We start from the raw sequence: 22139 nt of genomic DNA, 5'->3' as shown, positions 1-22139 counted from the left end.
TGATACCCCTCTCAGAGAAAGGTCTATCAAGCTGGGCAATTCTTTTTCGTCTCTCATCTCTGAAATGAGACCGCAGACATAGAACCCGCCTGGGGATACGAGACAGACAGAGAGAGCAAACGGGGAGAAAGGTGGCTGTCTGTCCATGGGCAGATCATGCAGTTGACCCCGATCAAAGTCCGAGGCAAGCGTGGCAAAGCCGCTTCCTCCTACTCCAAACCACACACCAAGGACTCATCATCACTGACGCAGAAACGGGCGTCACGCCTTTCAAGTCGTCCAGTCGCCAAGCGCCATTCACTCTTTGAACTCAACTTTCCCCTTGAGATCGCCGAGCACATTTTTATACTCAGCGAAAATCTCAATTTTCCTCGTTGCAGCCCGCGCATCGGCGCTCTGCTCTCTGGGCGATCTACTCTCGTCAATATTCTCATCGCCGCTTTCCATCCGACCTGGGATTGTTGGTTCGGTGTCGACAAGCGAGTGATCAAGACGGCTTTGAAACAAGGCGCCGCAGACGACGCGCGAGGACTATGGCGCTATGAGAGCTTCCCTGAGTTATTTCCAGGTGACGCTGAATTCCAGGTTCGAGCCCACAATGTCTTTCCCAAGATTTTCACTTTGCTGACTTTGTGGTCAGTCTTCGCTGCTGAGCAGTCCATGGATCAACGTGGACATCATCTTTGAGGCTCGACACATCTGGGCTTGGCGCTTCGCCCGCAACAGGTGGTACTCACACTCCCACGTGGGCCTGAAAGATGAAGAAGAAGCAGAGCAGGATAACCCCCTCGAATCGCCTCACGACCGGGTCGGCGGTTTCGGGCACTTTGACTCCCGTGGCTGTTTCGAATACGACTGGCTCTCCTACGGCCTCAACGGCTCCAAACCGGCGCTTGACTTTTACATTGATGTACACCCCAAGACGACGATCCCTGACGACCTCCTCACCGGCCCGTGGACGCTCGAGCAGCAGAGACTCCTTTTCTGGCTACGGCGAGGCGGCGCAAAGATTCAGCCGGAAAGTCAGACTTGGGAAGTGAGTTGATATCTAGCCAAATGCGTTGTACTGGCATCAAGGGGAAAAGGGGCTTTACTGACACAACATAGACTCTTCGCGTCGGCCTCCAAAATGCTGTCACGCATCGCAGTCCAGGCACCATAGACGGGCGCCTGATCGAAATGCTCCTCCTGGTGGAAGACTACTTCCCCTCGCACGCACTGGAAGACAACCCGTCGCTGTGGCCGCTCGAGATCCTGGAAGAGGAGCACGCCAAAGTTGGCCGGTTGCTAGCAGCGAGGGCTCGCAGCACCGCGGGACCCATGTTCGAGCTCATTGAGCTCGAGAAGCGGATGATTGAGTACCACCGCCGCGTGGTCGATCTGCTTACGTCGAGACTTAGCCGTCATGATCGGTTGGTGCCGTCTTCGATCATGGCTGCTGGTCTGTTACCTCAGCCGCGGAACCATTGAATAATTCGGACGGAAAGGGACAGCTTATGCGATTGAAAAGCTTGGGTTGGTGCTGTGTATGACTTATGAGTTTACGGGACTTGCATGCCTATTGTAATGTAATTCTGAGAGTGTGAGCGACGAGACGGACGAGGGATGTTGCAGCACTTGGATTTGGTGCGAGGTCCTCGAGATGGAACGAGATTTGACGTGAATGGTCGAGTGGGATCTTGATTCTGAGATACCGACAGAAAAAGAAAAACCAATCATTGTATGCACCCTGCTTCAACTACACCAAGGGGAGGACCAGAAAGGTCTGCCGCCTTCGCTGCCCGAGTTCTTATTTCCACCACCGCTGCTTTTACTATTGCTGCGTTCTCTGCTCTTTGGATTATTCCAGAAATAATACACTCGTTGAAGCCTGAAAAGGTTGTAGGAAGGCCGGGAATAGTTCTTCAGGTAAAATTATGTTTGGGAACAGCCGTGGTAAATTTAGAAAATCATCGTTACGGTATGAGGCTATGGGGTGGGGCTACTTCAAGCAGCTTGCGTCTCCAACTACCATCACCGAGCGGAGCAGTAGCTCCGATCCTCCCCTTGGTGTAGTTGGTTCATCACGTTCGACTGTAATGGTTACATTGTCATCGAAAGGTCTCTAGTTCGATTCTGGAAGGGGAGAACAACTTTATCTTTTGGCATTCTATGGATGTCTTCCTTTTTGGAATCGGTTTCGGAGTGGTTTTGGTGCAGGCTTTTCAGTTTGTCTGCTTGTTGGGGGGCTACCGAAAGCAGAGATGGGATCGAGGTTGTTGTTGAGACCTACTTTTCTTGGTTGTGGAATCTGGACAGTGCTGCGCAAAGCTTATTCGTTGTGGCATTGTGGTAAACCAGAAGTAGATGTAAGGAGCTTGGGACAATTCGAGGAGGGTGGTTCATGATGCCTGTTGATACTCACAGCAGTCTCGTCCTGGGTTTTCTGGGCAATTTTCATTTAATGGTCTAGGGTTTCGTTTGGATGCAAGGGTTGTGCCTTTTTCTTTTCCCATTCTACAGACGACTCAACCCTCGAACCTTCTGAATCAGAGTTTCTTTTGTTCGCAATGCTCTAACTCTTTTCTAGTCGACATCGGACATTTAATAATTCCCGAGCTTCGGTAGAAACCCCCCCACGAGGCAGGCATAGAGAGAAGACTTCAGACACCGGGGCTTGGAATCAACTCTCTTCAAGAAGATCGAAGAATATCGGATCTAGGACTTTGGAGTAATTCAGAGGCTTCTATGTGAGACATATCTTGAATAGGACATATGATCTCTAATGAGTTTATGCTTGGTTGAATGAAGACATGAGAATAGAGTCGAGTGAACGTCACGCAAAGATTGATATACAGCTAATCTCGCCCATCTCGCCCAACACTTCAGGCATTTCCAAGTATAGATAGATACCTTTCAGATGATTCCGGAAACGACGCCTTCATCCTTCGCCAGGGCTTCATCATGATACCGTAGCATAAAGTTCAAGAGCGGCCGGCTAAGAAAACAGAACCTCGAGGAAACTTTCCGCTTTGGGAGAGGCAAGTAAGCAAGCAAGTGAGAGGCCCCCGTGCATTGAATAGTCCCTTGAAGACTAGCATCGAGAAAGACACAGACAAAACTTGAAAACATATCTTACCAAGCTCACTGCCCTTACTCAATATGTACGCATATCATCACCTTCGAGGTTTGATATTGATCAAGAGCATAAGCAGCAGCAGGAAACCCTGAGCTCATACATCACCCTTCCTGTCCATCCGCTCATCCGGCATCTAGCATCCGAGCTCAATCTCACCTGACCCTCCGCCAACATCTACAGGCCATCAACCTTCCATCTCCTGACAACTCTGCACAACATCCCAAGATCCCGGAATACCCACTCCCTTCAAACCACCGGATCTTTCGGTGTCTCCCCCGCCCCACGATGCCGGGCTGCGAGGATTGACATATCGGCGAATACATACATGCGCATGCATACATTGGTCGTCGGCCTCCGGCATCCGCGCGGCACGCACTGGCATGCTTCTCTTCCCGTCCAACTTGACCCCAAACCATCTCACCGAGACGGGGTGTTGAATAAAAACCCCCCCGATCGGCGAGCTGAATCGAGCTGGCCGTCATTGACTACCCCTCCTCCAATCTTGGTATACTCCCGTCACAGGAAGAGTAACGTAGGTAGAAAGCGAGAAGCATACTCCGGGCACGCTGACCGGGTGAGCAAGACGGCCAAACAAAACAAGGGAGAGTTATCGCAGCCGGGATATCCGGATCAGGATCTCAAAAGTCGCCGACTGCAAAGGCATCATTTACACCGATGACTGTTTTCCTTCCCCGGAAAGCACATCATCTCGGCGTCCCAGATTGAGTGTAGTGGAATCTCTGAACGCCCTTTCGCATCCCGAAAAAGCATCTTCACTTCGATGACTCTCCAACAGACTTACACAGACCGAACCAACAAACCCCCGGAAACTCTTCTGAGAATCAGCATGCATCATCGCCACGTTCGAGAACAGGCGGGTAAAACGGGGCCAGGCAGTCGCGTCAAACACCGTGACGAACCAGCCCCCCCTCCCCCTTCCTTCGCCCTCAGTCCCATCGTCGCCGTCTACGACATCAGTGACTGCCTGCCTGCGAAGCCAACCCAAACAAGCCATCCAGCGTGGCCAAACCCTCGGAGCTCAGGCTCCTCGAACTTCGTCGTGACAAACCAAGAACCATCCCTACCATCCAACTCGAGACACTCGTCATCCCGCCCCAAGAAAGGAACCAAAGGCCCAGAACCTCTTCGTGTAAGGCCTCCTCATCAGGCACATAACAACCCAGAACCCGTGAAACCCATAAGTACTTGCCAGGATTGTGTGCGTGTGTGTTTGTATCCCACCACTCGGCGACATTTCTCATCTCCTTGCTCCATGAGTTCCCCCTCTTACGCAGGAGATACTAGTCACCTACGTTCACTCACACCGTTATTCAAAGGGAAAGGAAAACCGGCGAGTGACTCCCATTCTTTCCCTCCGTGTAAGCGGGCCGTGATACACAAAATTCAACATCATGCTGAATCATCCATCCCTCCCTCCCTAAACCTCCGAAAAGGGATGCCTGGCACCGTTTCACACATGGCCCTCTCAGACTAACTAGTCCCTAGGTACAAGAGCACCAATATACCGCGTTAGCCACTTACTAGCGTCTTGTAAATAAAAAAATGGCAAAACCAGTCTTCACATGACAAACCTATAGCATAGACCTACCTTACCTAGCCACCCCCAATGCGTGACAAGGGTAGTGTCGAAGAAAGAAGAAGAAAAAAAATTATTGCTCAAAAAGTCCATAATGGACTTTCCTGAAGCAGCAAGCGGGAAACCCACCACTGAATAACGGTTGGATAGTGGTCGCCAACCGCCAATGGTGGTGGGTGTTGGTGTCGTTGGAGGGCCGGAGCATAGGCTGGGCGGCGCGCGGTATGACTCACACTCCCTCACAATCGCTCACCGTGACCAAACCCCCCAGCGCGCCGCGCACCCGCGTTATCGCCGATGAACCATCGGGCGTTAGGTAGCACCACCGCCGCGGCGACCGCCAAATGACATCTCGTCATTTCTTCATGGGTCAAATGTTGTCAAAGCAGTCAACCGGTTTTTGTGTTCTCTGCATCAGGCTTCCCCGTCTCGAGCTCCGTCTCGGACCGTCTAGACTTGAGGTAAACTATGTCTCTCGCTTGGTCACGGTCAATAGGCCGTTGACAGCTCCGTTTCGAGAGCCCCGAGCTCAGTATCTGAGCGACAACCTCAACACGAACCTGGTGTCACCGTATTAGCAGGTCATCGGAAGTTCTCCGTTCAATGAATAAGCACTCGCAAGGTACACTATAGGTACCTGCTTTCACGAAGCACATTGTGAACAAGGCTGTTTCCAGCGCGAAGGGTACACTGAAGAGAACTCGGTTCCAAATCTGGTAAGCTCTTGATTTGATAGGCCAGACAAAGCAAACAACTTGTGTCTCGTGGTCGAAAAGCTAGCTATGAATCTCTCGAATATAGCTTCATCGCTTTCATATGAAGTTGTAGTAACACGTGCCGTGTCGTTTGCATCCTTTTGTGTGTGATGAAACATATCCGATGAATCGCGACGGATCACAGATGCCACGCGCAGCGAATGAGATGGTGTTTCTTGTTGGCTCGTTTTGGTCGCCCCTTTCGGATCTTCCATCGAGCGCCCAATCACACTCTCCCAAACTCTGATCGCGGGCGATTCGATTCGGAAGACCCTTTCGTCTCCAGTCCAGAGTGCAAATAGCTCAAGAATCAGCAATAGCTCGGTTCTCAGGCTAACAAAACGCAAAAAATTCAAAACGCAAATCGACTCTCTTCTTCAGCGTGATCGTACAAACACAAGACGCGGCGAAAATGCCGCCATAGTTTCTTCGCCACACACCGCCCCATATGCCTTGATCCGTTGATGCATGCAAAGATTATCACGCTTTTCGTGCCGTTCCTTGACGCCATCTAAGCTGTTCTAAGGACTCGATGAACCGCCAAGGTGGTATCATTAGCACTTTCCGTACCCCGCCGCCCCGTAATTGTTTCGTTTTTGACAAAGGAAATGGAGGATATTGCACAAGGAGGTCAAGGTGTGTTCAACTTCTGACCAGTGGGTATCTCGGGAGGTTTGCACAATGTGCTCAGTTGAGAATCCCCTCCCACATGCCCGGTCCGCGGTATCCGTCGATTGAATGAAGCATTGATGCCTCGTGAACCGGAGCAGCTTCGCTGGCGCAGCACACGCGCTTGCGGGGGGAGCCTCGGTCATTTGTGCCCATCTGGCTGTTTCTTGGGCGAACCAGATTCTGGGTCCATTGTTTGCCCGAGTAGTTGCTCGAAAGCATGTCCCGAACGTTCTCCTGGAGGCAGTTGTCGACAATCGAAACACCTCGAGCGCGCTTACGCGAGGATAAGGCAGTAGGAGTAGAGTCGTCGGAACGATAGTTCTGAAGCTCCTGGAGTGCCCGAGCGGCGTCGTTCGCGGGGTCGTGTGTCATCTCATCCAATTCGTGTTCTCTCTGAGCCAGTGGAGTATCCAACGACATTTCGCAGAGTCTGCCAACCGGGCCGGTATAGGACTCAGGCGAAGACGTGATGCAATTCTCTTCGTAGTCCTCAGGAACCGAGGTGATAGCCGGTCTCAAGCTTGACCTCTCACTGCACAGCTTCGCGGACCGGAATCGCGCCTGGACACCCAGAGGGGCCGGCGCGTTGACCAGTGAGGAAGCAGATGAGATAGAAGACGAGCGAGAGGTTCGCGACGTATCAGAAACCATCGATTCGGGAGAAGACGCGGTTGAGATTGAGGTGGCGAGAGAAGAACGGCGAACAGGAAAGTAACCTTGAGGCGATGAAGTGTTGGCAACAGGCCAGCGGTCGAGGCACTGAGTTGCGCTGACGCAAGAAGCCTGGGCCATGGCGAGGCCCATTGCGCTGCCTTTGCTAAGATGGGATGCAGCACCCACGGCAGGAGTGCTGTATCCGCTCGACTGGGGCGTCAGACGCGGGGTGGGAAGTAGCCCGAGAGCGGGAGCCAGCCGGCCCTGAGTATAAATAGTGGCCGGGGAAGGCTCCATAATATTCGGGGTTTGGTAGGATCTCGGGGTAGGGGTAAGCTCGGTTGAGTCGTACCCCATTCCACAGGCGCCGGTCGCAGCCATAACCTCTTGCGCTGCCGGAAGCATGGTGCGGTGACGGGACAAGGTGCGAGAGCTGGGAGCGATGTGCGCCATGGGAATCAAACCTTCGATGTTATCCAGCTCAGGGTTGAGTTTAAGGATAACCATCTTCCAGTTCGAGCTCTGTTGCGCGTACCATTGGGCGGAAGTTCCGGGAGCGGGGGGAGACGGAGGGGTGTACTTCAAGACGATTTCTGTCCAGCGCTGGAAGACCTCGTCGGTGATGTGCAGTTTCCAGTCGACCGCTAGCAAGAACGCAATCTCGTTCTGGTTGATTTCCCCTGTGTTGAGCCCGGAAATCTTACTCCAGGCTCTGGCAGAGTAGTTGCGATCTTGAAGGTACTTGGAGGCGAGAATGAGAGCAGCGAGGAACATGCGGCGGCCGCACTGAAGTGCGCGGCACTCCTGCTTGTCGTCGGGCTGTTCCATGGTGAAATCGTGCTTCGGGACGTGGGGCTTAATCAGGATCAGGTAGTACAGCGCAACCTGGAGGGTGGAGTAGCTGGTGCGGGAGCGGCGCAGAGTCTCCTGAATGAAGGTGCGCAGCGGCAGCACCGCCTTGTTACCGAGTTCATTGCGGCAAACAACTGAGGAAAGGGGCCAGATAGCCTCGACAATCTGTGTCGATGAATCTAAAAGAACAACTGGATTAGGGGACTGGACGACTACATGCATATTCAATACTGCTTACCGACAAGGTTATCGACGAAGTTGACCTTGCGCTCAGCCTGGCGAACCAGAGTCGGGGGTGCTCCAGAGCGGGTTGCGCTCCCACTGGTTCGTCTGGGGTTTTGTCGCAACTCCTGGGGAATGACAGCAGCGGCCTGCTGGCTAGGTTGTCTGGCCCAAGGGCTTGTAAATCTGACAGCAGTGTCGCACGCGGCCGAGGGTCGCGACAAGCAATATACGTCGGCGGAATCGGAGTCGGAGGTGTTGGTGGGGGATGTCGAGGTGGATGATTGAGAGGATACAGCGGACCAAACCGAGCCGGACGATGTGGAGGTCAGGGATTCGAGAGAGGAGCTGTAGGTGTTGTTTTGGTAGGTGCTGATGAAAGCCGACGAATCTTCGGTGGCGTACTTCATCTTGGATATAAGTGGTGGATGGTATTTGGCGTTTGGGGGGTCTTCGATATGGGAGAGATTCCTCCAGTCGCCGTCAAGCTAAGTAAACCGGGTAAACCGTAAAGGGTTCGTATGAGCAGATCGTGATTCCGTATCAGAAACGCGCAACTTCACAACAGCTAATAATTACTGTTGTAAAGTCTTTGAGAGTCGTAGATAGGGGAGGCGGCTTCTAGACGCAAATGTCCACAGCCGACGTTACACGAAGGATCAAACCGGAAGACGAAACAAGACGGGCGACTGGAGTAGATTTTGTAATTCGAAGAGGCATCGTAGGTTTAATGCATCTAATAGGAGAGCTAAAAGGTCCTGATTATATGGTGAGCTACTGCAGAGCCACCATTGATGCGATGCGACAAGTGTGTAATATTAGATGTATAATAGGTGAGTGGTGATAGGGTGGTTAAGGGTTGAGAGGAGAGTTGATGGTGTTGATTAAAGGAGGGCGAAGTCGGAGTCGGAAGGGAAGAGTGAGGGGAGAGGTGAGGGGAGGCAAGGTATTGAGCCAAGTGTGGCTGCGAGGAGAGGTTATATCCAAGCAGGTGGGATGAGGTGTGACTCTTTTTCGCCTTGCGCCGCCCGTGGTATCTTGAACGTGTTCAGAGGGGCGACTTGGCCTGGCGTGACGAAGTCGGAGGACCCTTTGGGTGGCTCAAGTCTGGCTCGAGGGCCCCAGATTGGGTGTGGATGACTCTTTCGGGTTTGGGGTGGCGAAGGGGGGTGAACCTGGTTGGGTTGCCGCCCAGGCAGATGGCTCCAAGTGACGGGCAGGTGTGAAGATGGAGGGGGGAGAAGGGGAACGGGAAAGGGAAAGTGCGTGTGAGTGCGTGCGCGCGGGAAGGAAAGAGAGTGAGAGACGTGCAAAAGGTGGCAGTGGCAGTGGCAGCCTAGGGAAGGCCGAGAAGGAGACCCCGGGGGTGGACAGGGGGTGGGTAAGAGTGGTCCGGTTGAGTGCGTGATCGCTCTCTCGAGAACCAGGAGAGGCCAAAGGGGAAAAGAGTGACAGGCAGGCCGGATAGGTAGCCAGGTTGCTGGTGCAAAGCTGGGTTTTGCTAGTCTGGTCGCGTTGTGTCTCTGGTTCTCTTCGTGACCTCCACTCACTCACTCACTCACGCTGTCTGCTTCTCATCCACTTTTGCGGCGCTCGACGTGTTTGTGCTGGCTGGGGGAAGAAATGCTGTGCAGAAAATCAAACTGGGCTTGGTACTAACCTTGCAGGCAGTGCTTTGAGTCCCTCGGATGGAGATGTTTCTTGGCGACTACAGAGGAGTGTGGCGAAGGAGATGCTGGGTCAGCTGATGAGACGCCAGGTTGAAAGATGAGTCGTAATCGTCGTGTGAGCTATTGTCGTGGATATTGCCGGGGCAAGTGATTAAAAAGGAATGAGTATAAGGTGTAAGAGCCGAATGAGATAGTTGCAGGGTATCGGAGAGATCTTTTTTTTTGTGAAAGGCAGGAAAATGAGTAACTGTGAGAGACAAGTGCTTGCGTGAAAACGCTGATAGGCAGGTAGGCAGCAGAGGGTCCGTTGGGTGACGATGAGAAAGGCGTATGACTCTATTGAAGCCGTGATCCGATCTCAAAATATCCCAGCGTAAGAGGGATTGAAAGCCTGCGTGCCTGGGCTGCTTCGTGATGGTGGTTGCTGATGGTGGAGCTTGCGCTGAAAATGGAAAGTATCCGTAGGTTGATGCCTTTGTTAGCCGCAAGGAACAAGTGAATGCCGCTGCGGTTGCAAACAAGGGAGCCTAGAGATGGCGAGGGTTAGGCGGTTGTCGTGTGGTGTTGAGGATGATGATGATGATGTGTTGCGATGATGCTCGATGAGTAACGTGACCGACGGTGGCCGAGATGACTCTTGGAGGCGAGGGTAAGGGATCCGGTAGATTAGGACACGGTGAGTGACTGATCTGCTGGGTCGGAGTGAGAGGAGAGAGTGAGAGGCGTAGTAGACGTGTTGCTACACGACCTTGAAAGCAAGTTTACAAAGGAATAAGCGGAGAGTTGGTCTAGAGTCTCTTCTCAGGGAGTCCCGAGATGAGGCACGTCTAGCAGACTTCGGAGAGTCGCTGTCGTACAAATTTAGACCTTGGAATCGAACATGGCGATAGCGATTGTTCGATGGATCAAAAGGAAAGGGAAGGGGGGGAGGACACAGGTGCACGGCGATGTGGGCGCGGCGATAGTTTTGAATGCCTGGGGGGCAGCACTCTGCCACTCACACACCCAGAGTCCCAGACTCCACGGGCAGTCTCTCCCACTCTCTCTTTCCTCTGACCCTGCCCGCTGTCGTCGCGACGGTACGAAGTACGGAGTATGGAGTACGGATACAGGCAAGAGCAAGAAGGAAAAGGTACATTGGACGGGACGGGGAAAGGTACATGGAGACAGGTACCGGACACTGGATTCTGGTATGGGAAACTGGTGTGGGCCACTGAGCCACTGAGAACGGGGACCTGGGACTTTGTACACCCTTTGATTCGAAGAACTGGAAGGCGTGGAAGGGTGGGTGGGAAAGAGCAGAGGGATACCTTAGACTTGCTGCCAGCCTGCCACTTGCAAGTGCCTTGCACCGACCTCTTGCTGGCCACTACCACCTCGCACCTCACCTCACTCGGTTTCCCAGGGAAAGAAAAAGAGAGGGGAGATGGGGAGGATGCAGCCGGGGCCCGGAACACCCAGCGAGTCTCAGCATCCGTCCACTGTCTTTTCTTCATCTGTCTTTTCATTGGCTGACGCTGTGATACAAAGTGGACCATCTCGTCCTCCTTCCCGGGGTGGAGGGGCATATTGAAAACCAAAAAAATAGCCACCGTCTCCACTCTTTTTCCATGGCTCTCAGACTCACACTCTCATCCGCCTCTCTTTCTCGTTTGGAGTCGAGTGTGTGTCTTCCCTCGCTGCTCCTCACTCATCTTTGCTGTTATTGCTCATACTCTTCCAGCTGCTCATACACACCTCTCACACACATCAAAGGCCCCCAAATCCCCTTGCCTCTTACTCACACTCTCTCACATATTGACAGCTGCATATCCCCCAAACTCCACTTTACCCACCTCTCATGTGTTCTGTTCCAGTGTTGCTATCCTGAGTGTCCTCTCAGCTCGTTGTCTGCTGTCTGCTTGTTCTCTGCCCAAGGTCCCAAACTGCTCAATCATCAACTGCATCTCAACCTGCTTCATTGCTTGTCCTCCCCGATGGTCGTTTAGGTATCTCTGCTTCAGTTCCCACCCGGCCCAAACGCCCGAGATGATGCCCGAACCTTCCATCGCCACCAACCAAACCAAACGCAACACTGTGACCTTGTGGTGGACTGTGTAAATAAGGTATCCATTTCCATTTCGTTCCATGCATTCATCCCACCCCTTGATGCCTAGCAACCTTGGGGTCTGTCTGGCTTTCTGCTCCGGTGCCTGAGCTTGGAGCTTGGAGCTCTTCAAGTTCTCTCTCCCCCCTCACGGCCTGCATCAAATATTCTGCACGACTATTTTGGCTCTGGCATCTTCCGTCGCCAAGTGGCTGCTCACGTCGTAACCTTCTTCTTGATTGGTTCAACTTGTTCCACGCCATGTCGTTTGAGGTTAGCCCCGCCAAGCCTAAAATGGCTGCTCAACCACTCGTGTGCGGCAGCAACACACCCTCCGCGGTGGCCCAGCAGTGGCCCAGCCTTTGTGGTTTCTGGCAAGCTGCACTGCTGAATGGCTGCTGCTGCCCAGCCCCTAGCCGGCAAGGCAGGAGCAGTTGCACCTTGCAAGAGAGAGAGAGAGAGAGAGAGAGAGAGAGAGAGAGAGAGAGAGAGAGAGAGAGAGAGAGAGAGAGAGAGAGACAGAGCCCCCCCGGGGCAAGGCAAGTTCGTCCAAGTTCGTAGGGAAGGAGGCACAGAGGGAAGGAGGGGCAGAAAGAGAAGAAAAAAAAAGAGTCATCGTTGACCATCAAGGCTCATACCCCCTCCGCCACGCCATCGCAATCGATCCTCCTCCTCCTGTGCCGTAGTGTAGACTTCGAAATTTGCAGACATTGACGCCCTCTCTCAACAACCTATCCATGCCTTCTCTTCCGTCCATCCACACCTCGTCCAGCTATAGCGCCACCTGTATTTGGATATTGCAGTTACAGTCAGGCAACAAACCTAGAATTGTAGGATGAAGGAGACGACCCTCAACAACCCTTGCAACCTTGGGATGAAGCACGCCGTGTCTTTCGTGTAAGCATGAACACGCCACGGCTTGTGCTCATGAGGGTATCACGAGTCTGGCTTTCACGAAATATTGGCATTCGATATTTTCGATTTAAGCCGGCCAACTGCAAGCGATCCCACCCGTTCCCTCAGCGCATGCGACAATCTTCAAAAAATCGACTGACAACAGCTGCTGTCTCGCCCAAAGTCTCGCCACTGGATGGTCAAGCTTTGGTCCAAAGGAATACCTAGAGGGATTGCGTGCCATCCTGTCTCACCATGCCACTACACACCCTTTGAGAGCTCGGGGAATCGGGGCAAGCAAGCCAGCCAACCGCGACACTCCTGATTACCTTAGCCACAGGCAGAAACCGCCTGCGAGAGATACCGACACGCGCACGCACCACACAAAACCGTCAGCTCCAGTCACCGCTGTTGGCGGATCTCGATGGGCTGCCGAGTCGAGTTTACACAGCCATATTCATCTCTCTAGACAGTGACCTGACCACTGACGGGGGCAATACTCAGTGTACGAATACTGCTGCTCGGCTTACAACGTCAAAGCGACTTCCAAAGGGCATCGGGGCCCTGGCATCGCGAGCACTTTACCACCGAAATGCCGTCAACGTGTTGAACGATGATATCACCCCAATTTCGCTATCGGGCTATTGCTCGAGAGCCGACGGCACTTCCTACCGAGGTCGACTCCCGAGTCTCCATTAGGTATCCGTACAGGAACGATGGGCCTCTGTACGGGTCGTCCTGTGGACCTCTGAACCTGCCCTGGCCAGTGACCTCATACGCACTCAGTCACTGCTCGAAGCCCAGTGGCTCAGTGGTCTTTGCAAGCCTGGAAAATGACAAACCGTCGCCGAGAAAGGGTTCATCCTCCAGCCAGAGTACGGATACCGCGCTGCACCTTGATACCTGCCTGTCCGGCGAAGGCGGGCTTCCGTCAGAGTCAGACTCAGTGGATCCTCGAGCCCCGAGATACCGAAGTGCGCCCCCCCTCGAATTCCGCCACGAACTCCGCTTCAGGTTCAGAGCTTTGTTGCAAAGTTCAAAAGAGAGACGCCTACGGAGGCATGCCAGTTGCGCGTCTCCGGCGCTTCCTTGACCTCAGGAGCGATTTCTCAGCCGCTCTACGTCTTTGTCAGCCCGTCTACTAAGCTACAGTGATACGGATGCACCAACTTGGTCTTGGACTCTCGCAAAACACGGACGTCTCGGGGATGATGGAATAGATCGCATCCGGTGGATTCAGCCACACTGTCACCAGCGTCCATCTCATTTTACGTATCGTCTATCATGGCTCCACAGACCAAGCCTCCCTCTTCGATAATCCTCCATCTCGATATGGCCGGCTTGTCTTGTCCCTCTTCCCACAACCCAAGGATCCCGTCTACGCGTCTTGCCTGCACGTCGCATCCTCTCTGAAAGACGCCGCTGTCCACGGAGTACCGAAAAAGCGCCAGGCCTTCCACGCATCAAAGCAATCCTTTTCCATAGGGAACGCCATAAGATGAGATGTTTGCGATGCATTGCTATTGCCTGGTCTTCAAACAAATTACACATGCTTGACCTTCAAATAGACACGTCGAAACATCACAGGCGAGAACCCTGATACACTTTTGCGATGTCAATCATGTTGGAACGACCTAAAGCAGTACCTTCGAGCTAACCCCCACACGCTGCATATCTTCATTTCGAGGAAGGTGCACAATGTGCACAAGTCACCCAAGCAGTGCATGGGTGCTGCTCTATGCTTTGCTGGATGTAAGAAGTGCCAGATAACAACGACGCAATGGAGCAAAGTGTCGGTATCAAAGGGGACAGGGGCGAGGGAGCACAGGTACGGAGCAGTACAGGGAGCATTCTGTTTGCCACGAAGTACTCCGTACACTACGAGTTACTTTGTGGGAAAGACAAGCAGCCAATCAGTGTCAGATATCCTGGGCGGCTGGTGGTTTTCATTCGCCTGATGGTCTTAGCCTTGTCGCCTTGAATACACGACTGCACGTATCAGCTCATCTCGCCCGCCGGACAACACTCGTGCTTCGGTACTGGTCAAAACTGGAGACGACTGGGCGCACGGGAGACCGACCGCCAGTTTAGACCCCGGCGACCACGAGATTTGTTCCGATTCGTACCGAACCTGCAAACTTTGGCATCATTGCCCAGCATTTTACCAGGGCCGAAAGGTCGCCCTGTCACGCTTCAAGCAAGCTGCATGGTAAAGAATATGCCCAGGGTTGACAACAGGAACCCCCAACATTTCGCAACTTCTCCTCACCAACGTAGTCGTGGCTATGAATCTTCTAGAAGTTGGGGGCTGGGAATGGCATCAAGTTTGGCCCCGCGAGAAGAGGAGGGGGGACGTGAAGATTCGAGTCTGTTTCCTTCCAAATGCCGTCATCTGGCCACCGCCCCCTTGTGCAGTTCGCAGGCATCACTCGGTCTAGCTGCAAGCTGCAGGCTTTCTGCAGCTTCACTGGTGTTGCCATGTCACACACCTCTGTCGCAGCCAGCCCCGCTCCGTCCCGCGGCAGGCCATCATTGGAGGGCTGTTCTCAACCTGTCCAGCATTGCCGTCTTGGATGCAGGCCAACGAACTCAGATTGTCGTTCGGCAGCAGGGCAGCGTCGATGAAGGGAGGATGAAGAGGGGCCAGAACAAATAGCTTGCACTCATTGGATAGACTCTCACCGTTGTCTGTCCGAATTCTCATTCGCCCGAGGAGCTTAATCCGAGAACAGAACCACAGCGTGGAGCTGTTCTTCAAGCCAGGACTAAATTCCACGATATCCGTACACATGATCGGATTCCTTGCAACACGTTCGCTGTCTTGCAGTGGACTGTGGACCGTGGACGTCCTCCATCCAGCCATAGACCTGCGCACCTTGCAAATTGTTACACCGGTTGGGCTGTTGTTGTCCAGTTCGTTGCAAGTGGGCTTTAACATCCTTGGCCTCCTCCGGTAATATGTGATCTCCTTAGACCAATGAGCGCCGATACGTGGCCATACAGTTACCTCGATGAGTCAACTCTAGCTGGCCAGGCTCTCATGCTTCCAATACGTCTCAGGCCTCCTCCCGACAAAGACCAACATCTCAGAAGCAAGGCGGCGCTCATCACTTATGTGGCACAGCTCGCGAACCAAAGGATTTCGTTTCCAGGTGGCGGCTAGAAGACTTGCGTCTCCACCGCGCCGTGGCATGGAAAGCGAGGCTTCGTTTACGCATGTCTGTGGATGCTCGGATTCGCTCGATTCTGCTTACGGGATAAGGGGTTTTCGCAAGGCTCATGCTATGACTATGTCATGTTCACGACGTTTCAACGGGAACACAATACTACTATTGAGGAAAGATGATCGCGGGAAGTTGCAGGATGCCGCTGCCGTGGTTTGCCGCGCGGCTGATGCACACGACTCAAACAAACGGCGAGCTGCGTTCCAGCTCGAAGCCTCGAACATCGTGACGCGCAACCGAATACTCGTATGGGTCTATATCAGCTCGCGCCGTTCTAGCTTTCGGTAAAGCTCGCATCAATATTGCACCGGATTATTGAAAACTTTTTCTGATGGTGCGCATCCAATATCGAACAACACACCACAGAGTGCGACACACCAAAGGAGTCACCGAGACAAAATTTGGTTGCCTGCTGGAAAGAATCGGTTGGTCCAGACCAACCAAGGGCCTCGAGTGGTCTCAAGCGGAAGGCTTCGAGAAGATCGCGGCTTTCTAGCTCGACTGGCACACCACATGGGCACGATGGGGTGATGATCCCCCCCCCCCGGACGGGAATTGCGTTGGGTTTCAGCACCGCCCGAGAGCTCATCCGAGCGACGATCTCGCTCTTTTTCAGCATGACTAAGGCCCCACGACACAAACATCCCCCAATTTGGCTCGCTTACGGACATCGGCGATAGCGACAAGACCCTTCCGTGATCTCTTCGTGCCCTCTGCAGTCTGGAGACTGGAGTCTGGAGATATTGAATATCCCAGCCGGGATATCCCGCGTCTTAGTGAACGGGGAGTTCTAGACATCACTCGATGGTGATACTGAACGGCATGTTTGTGAGAAACTCAACGCGAACTCGTGATGCGGAGGTTTCGACTTGTGGAGAGACGTCTGCTGTTATTCCGTCACCGTGATCCCACGGAACAGCGCTTGTCAAATCGAGAAGTTGTCATTCGTCGACGCCATTAACTCATAATCATCAACTGCGGGGAGGCGATTGCACCACTAGGCTTCAGTCACACTTCGTCGCCGGCGATTTGCCGTCACTCAAGTCAGCTAGCGGGTGAAGGTTGGCCAGCATTGACGTTGGACATGCTGTTGGTGGCGGACGGAACCCCTCATTTTGCCTCCCCACCTGGCTAATAGTGTGTAAACTGGCAAAGTTGTCTGAACGGCCTGCTTGTGCACGGCGCGCAGCACTGTCTTGTCGGTTCAAGATGAGGCAAGCATGTAAGCCGCAACCCAAGCGCATTTCCACGCCAAGCTATGGATAGTGGGGAGCCGTCCGCTGCCCCGGAAGTGTCGGTGATTGGGACATTTTGTCTCTTGTTTCCTGTAAGCAAGATGTGAACTATCATGAGCAGTCAGATTACCTGCTAGCGTCTCGCCCCTCTCGATCCTCGATTCTGCGAGGCCATCACTAAGACAGCTTGGCGCTGGCGGCGCAGCCTGTGGGAACTTGAGCCTGGTTTCATGGCTACCCGTGAGCTGAGATGTTGGAGAGACGCGACAGCGGCGCCTCGCGTGACCCTCCAGCTCGGTAGGCGGCGTTGCTAACGATCTGGGGGCTATTCCAGCCACGTCCCAAAGTCCGACTACTCTGGTCGTCATCCGAAAGGCATTATTATGGAGAGAAGCTGGCGTCAACGATGGGGTTCCGGAGGTCTATCCGAATAATCAAGGCCGAGGCGTCCAGTTCCACAGCCTTAGATGCTCTTAGTCGGGCACCGTTTGATGAGACATGCTCGCATGGGAAACGGACCCAGAGAAGAGCTGACGGGCGAATCACCTTGCCACCCTGCCTCATCAATGGATCTCTCTGTCTATTCCTGGTGACCGCTCTCACACACTTCCTACGGGCGAGGGATCACCAAGCCCTTGGGGGCCCTCTCCTCTCAAATCCTGAACCAGGCAGCAGCATGGATTGGATGTCATCCACCAACAACAACCCCGTCTGCGACCCCAGCTTCACCGGCACCACAAGGCAAATCACCAAGGGAACAGTAACCGTAGGAGGGGCCCTACGCTGTATGGAAACTGATTGGCTTTTGGGCTCGGCACGGCAGCCTATGAAAACCTCTCAACAGGTCATCGTCAAACAGGCAGCCCAGCCATCCCTCATCCATTGTGCAATTCTTCACGCGCAGGCAGCTGAACAGTAGCCTTGCATGGGCATACTGCGTGAATCTCATCTCAGATCTGATCCCCCCGGGCACCGGCGGCTGACAGATAGTTTTAGTCCCTAGTCTAGACGTCATGAAGCGAGAAATTCCTTGAACCACATGGGGTTTTACAAAATGCGAGGACGCAAGTGCGTCCCCCCAGCCTCGGCCAAATGACTGACTACCTGGGAACTTTGGGGACAGGGCTGGACCAGCATAGCGACGCGGAGCATCGTGTAAGCTTCACAACACCAACGCCACGGCCCTTGTCGGAACCCGCCAGGTAGCAACGCGTGCACGCAATCGCTCCAGCAGCCTCAGGTAGCAAGAGCGCTGTGGATTCTGCAAGAGGAGGAAATGGACCGGTGTCGGCGATAGGGGGGACAGCGTCTGCGTGGGCGATTTAGTCACCGGTTCGCCGACGTGTCAAACATGGAAGCGAACCTATCTTCGCCGCCATGGTCCACGGAGAATGACTCTTACGATGTGCTGTCCTTATCACCGCCAATATGGCCACTGCGGTGGGGGGGAACAGGTCCGGAAAGGTCCTGTTACTGGACCTGGACGGAGCACGGTGAACCTACGATGCCCTCTCTCTCTCTCTCTCTCTCTCTCTCTCTCTCTCTCTCTCTCTCTCTCTCTCTCTCTCTCGCTCTCAACCCGACCTCTTCCGTTGATAGCGAGCCTGAATGGATCGGAGACAAGAGTGCCAACTGCCAAGGTGTCCCGAACTCTTTTGTCGAAACTCGTCGATTAGCTGCAATAATTCCCGCTTTGCGCAATCTGAACAACTTTTTTTCTCCACCGCCCACCTATCCGGCTCCCGCGTGACAGCTTGCTGGAGTTCGCTGCGGCCCTGCGGCCCTTTGCGAGTCTTGGCCCTCCCTCCCCTCCCCGCCGGATATGCTTTTGCCCCAGATCTTGGGTCTCGGCGCACGACTCGTCGACCAGAAGTGCTTTCTCTCCAGTGACGAAGGCTCCCGGCTCTCCCAGGGTCCCCTTTTTTGTCTTAATTTAGAGTAATCGGTGTTACGGAGTACCTTTTTTTCTTTTATAGCAACGATTCGTACGGAGTCCACGATAGTTGATTGTGATTTCGTAGGGGGACCCAAATTTTGAGAGCTGGGTTTTACCGAGGCACGGCGGACGCGGCTCTCCCCCAATCAATGTAGGCGCGGCGTACGTAGGCGCAGGCGCAGCAGGAAAGCCAGCCAGCTAGCATTCGACAGCAGCAAGGGAAAAAAAATGTCGACATTTTAAAGTAGGTCGGCTGCCAGTGCTTGATTCAGCCTCCTTTTGTGGCTGTGTTTTTTGTCGCTGCGACGAACATGAGAAACGCAATATCAGAGAAACGCATGCGCCTGGCGGGTTGGGAGGGCAGATCTGGGAGGGAAAATTGCAATTATTGATGAGATTAACAAAGGCTGTTCCGTTACATTACATTACATTACACTGGATTTCATTGCGGAGCGGAGCGAAGCTAGGCTGGATGACGCTGCCCACCACGGCACGGCAGGATGCCAAGGTTGCCGCCATATGCTAAGCAAGTTGAATGTGTTTGCGGCGCTGTGTTGGCCAAGCCCTGTACGTTGTTGCGTATGTTCGGCAGGCTTGTCTCGCAGACTGGGCAGTATGTCTTTCAGCCGCTTTGGAGGGTGTCAGGCTGCGAGGCTTTGTTTGGTATGTAGGCTGACTTTGACTTTTGGCCAAGGCTGTCTTTGGGAGATTTGAGAGTGATGGACTGGGATGGACCAGCGTATAGTAGCTTTCGCGGCTTTTGATACGTCGTATGTGATCTCGTGACAGGCGTCTAGGTTTGTAAGGGGTTCTGTTAATATCCTTTGCAATGGCTGGCTACGTAAATGCGAAGGTATGTGAGCAGGCAGGCAACGAGGCCGATTCAGATCCGAGGCTAGCCACCTTTCTTCGAAGAGCAGGGGAAGTATGGGGGAAGGATAAGCGTGCGAATCATCATCATTTGAGGCCTCGTGGTGTTTCCTGCCTGGCCTGGCCTCTTCGGCGAGTGAGGTGGTCTCTTGGGGGATTGGCCTCGCTTGGGATCGGCGACGAAGAGGAAGAGTGGTGTGGAGGGACAGAAGGATTTGTGTCCATTTCTGTGCAAGTCATGCGTGGTTGAAGAGTTTTTTCTTGAGTGTCATACGTCTGGTAGGTGATGACTCTTCGGGAATTCTTCTCCTGAGGTCAGTGAGATTTGGGGAGGGGGGGGGTGGTGTGAGCTGGGCTGGTATAAGGAGCGTCATTGTGAGATGGTGTATCGACGATGCTATCCACAGCATTCACGCAGGGTCTAGTGTGTTGGTTCCTGCTGCTGATGGGTATGCATGCTTCGGGCGAAGCCGTTTGCTTGGGACATTTGTGAGGCTGGTCTCTTCATGGCAAGGTGAGGATTGAGCTTTTCGTAGTAGAGCCGCAGGTATCAAGTCAAGACTTGTCTTGCTGGACTTTAAGGTGATGGGATGCAGAAGGTCCTGACTATGGAATGATATCCTCTGTGTCTCACAACTCAGAGGCGGGTTATGTCACGGAGTAAGTATATTGCTACCAGTTCTGAGGGTAGTGCTGCCCCCAAACCCCTTGTCACTGGAGACGCGTACGGCGTGAGTCCCTCCCAGCCCAACGGTAGGGTATCAACGCTGATCGGTCCGTACCTTCGAGGAAGGAGGCTTGGAATCGACGGTATATATATAGAAGAACGGGGGAGGCAACGGGACTCGTCCCCCGCTGTCTTTGTAGAGACTTGACTGTTTCTGACTTTGGGCAAGAACCTGCTCTGGCGGCACAGAACATGGCGTTTATGATTGCGTATGAGAAGTTCGTGATGATAGTTTGTTCCTACTAGGATCCTCGGCGTCTTCCGTTATTATCCGCCATGTGCTATTTTATGCTAGTCACTTATTCCGTGTAGAATACGATATAGCCAGGAGGGAGAATACTCGTGGATGGACCCAGTGGATTATGTTCCAAGCATGTGAATCGACGCTCTGCCACATCGGAGGGGCGGCGACCATCACGTCTGGCAGCGCAATTGGAGAAGAAGAAGGAAGTTTGGGCACACCTTATGGCTTCTTGGATAGTGAAAGCTGACGATGAAAGAGCCCTGCAAATATACTTCTCGCGAGTCCAGGTCACAGCACCGAAATAGCGCTCGAGACTTCACCTTAATAACTTGATTGATTGAATCTGATTCCGCCGGTGGGGCAGGTGCTTGTTGTATACTCATACAGCGGGTTCGAGAAATGCCCAGAAGGTGTGGGGTGAGACTGTGTATCATCCCATTCATGACGTCCTGCGTGCTCTCGTAGATGGCGGCGTAGTCGCATCTCAGTGACGGGCAGGGCAAGCTTGCTCAAGTTCATGTCGAAGACGTGTTGAAGAGCTAGTAGGTGTTAACGGCAGACTAATGAAGCTGATCGCGGGAACCGACCGGCGAACTCTGGGTATGGTACAGAATGGTAATGGACTCTCTCTGTTCTCGTGCGGGTGATGTAACACTGAATAGCGACTGACGATGGGAGACGATCAAGATAAGCCAGCTCTGAGATGGGGCAACTACTCTCGAAGCTGTTTGCCTGAAAAGTCTACTCCAGTATAGACATCTATGCTGTGAGAAGTAGATGTCCCCGCATCGTAACAAGTAGGAGCAATCCAACGACCTTGAGACATATCGAGTCGCGTTTGCTTTTGATCTCAAGCCATTTTTTGCCGTAAGAAATGCTCTTCGATAATTTTTCCTTCAATGGAACACGCCGTGCGGAGGAAGTCAGCTCAGAAGCTCCCAGCTTTCATTGGACCTGCGACTTCAGAACACTGCCTCTCAATCACGGGCCAGCCAATAGGCAGGGTAAATGCCTCCACCATACTGCTTAATAGACAGAACAACAAGCCATGATCTGATCTTTGAGCCCTGATTCGCAACTATATCTAGGTAGTGTACCCTGTACCTGATTTCGTTTCTACCGTGGGTGTAAATGACAGAAGTCTTGGATGATGTGAGAGCCAGATGGAGAAACAAGAGAGGATTGAGTGCCACATGATCATCAACTCAAGACAAGAACAGCAGGAAGTTCATAATAGTAGTAGTCGCTAGCTGCTCATTCCAATAGTGATACACGAAAAGGAGCACTACTTGGCGGCGAATAGCCCACCGGCGGTGGCATCTACGACCTTTCGCCGAACGTCATGCCACAGATAATTTCATCGCCCCGGGGACTTCTGAACCC

General features: G+C 53.2%; 2 protein-coding genes and 1 non-coding gene across 3 annotated transcripts; 2 read left to right on the top strand and 1 right to left on the bottom strand.

Annotated features, from left to right (window-relative positions):
- Positions 1-156: 156 nt before the first annotated feature.
- Positions 157-1470, top strand: BDP55DRAFT_538559 (uncharacterized protein; the record flags this gene model as incomplete). Its single annotated transcript, XM_060567959.1, has 3 exons — positions 157-585; positions 641-1036; positions 1108-1470. 3 exons carry the CDS (start codon positions 157-159, stop codon positions 1468-1470), a joined length of 1188 nt encoding a protein of 395 aa, XP_060436987.1.
- A 570-nt stretch (positions 1471-2040) lies between these two features.
- On the top strand, positions 2041-2128 carry BDP55DRAFT_t13. Its single transcript has one exon. It is a non-coding gene; the product is annotated as a tRNA-Tyr (tRNA).
- Positions 2129-6157: 4029 nt separating this feature from the next.
- BDP55DRAFT_539169 (cyclin) lies at positions 6158-8280 on the bottom strand (the record flags this gene model as incomplete). Its single annotated transcript, XM_060568010.1, has 2 exons — positions 6158-7827; positions 7887-8280. 2 exons carry the CDS (start codon positions 8278-8280, stop codon positions 6158-6160), a joined length of 2064 nt encoding a protein of 687 aa, XP_060436986.1.
- Between the last annotated feature and the right edge of the window lie 13859 nt (positions 8281-22139).

This window comes from Colletotrichum godetiae (genome assembly GCF_030913485.1).
Source record: "Colletotrichum godetiae strain CBS 193.32 chromosome Unknown BDP55scaffold_1, whole genome shotgun sequence".
NCBI lineage: Eukaryota > Fungi > Ascomycota > Sordariomycetes > Glomerellales > Glomerellaceae > Colletotrichum > Colletotrichum godetiae.
The sequence above is the reverse complement of the archived record's forward strand: the minus strand, read 5'-3'. Positions and strand labels throughout refer to the sequence as shown.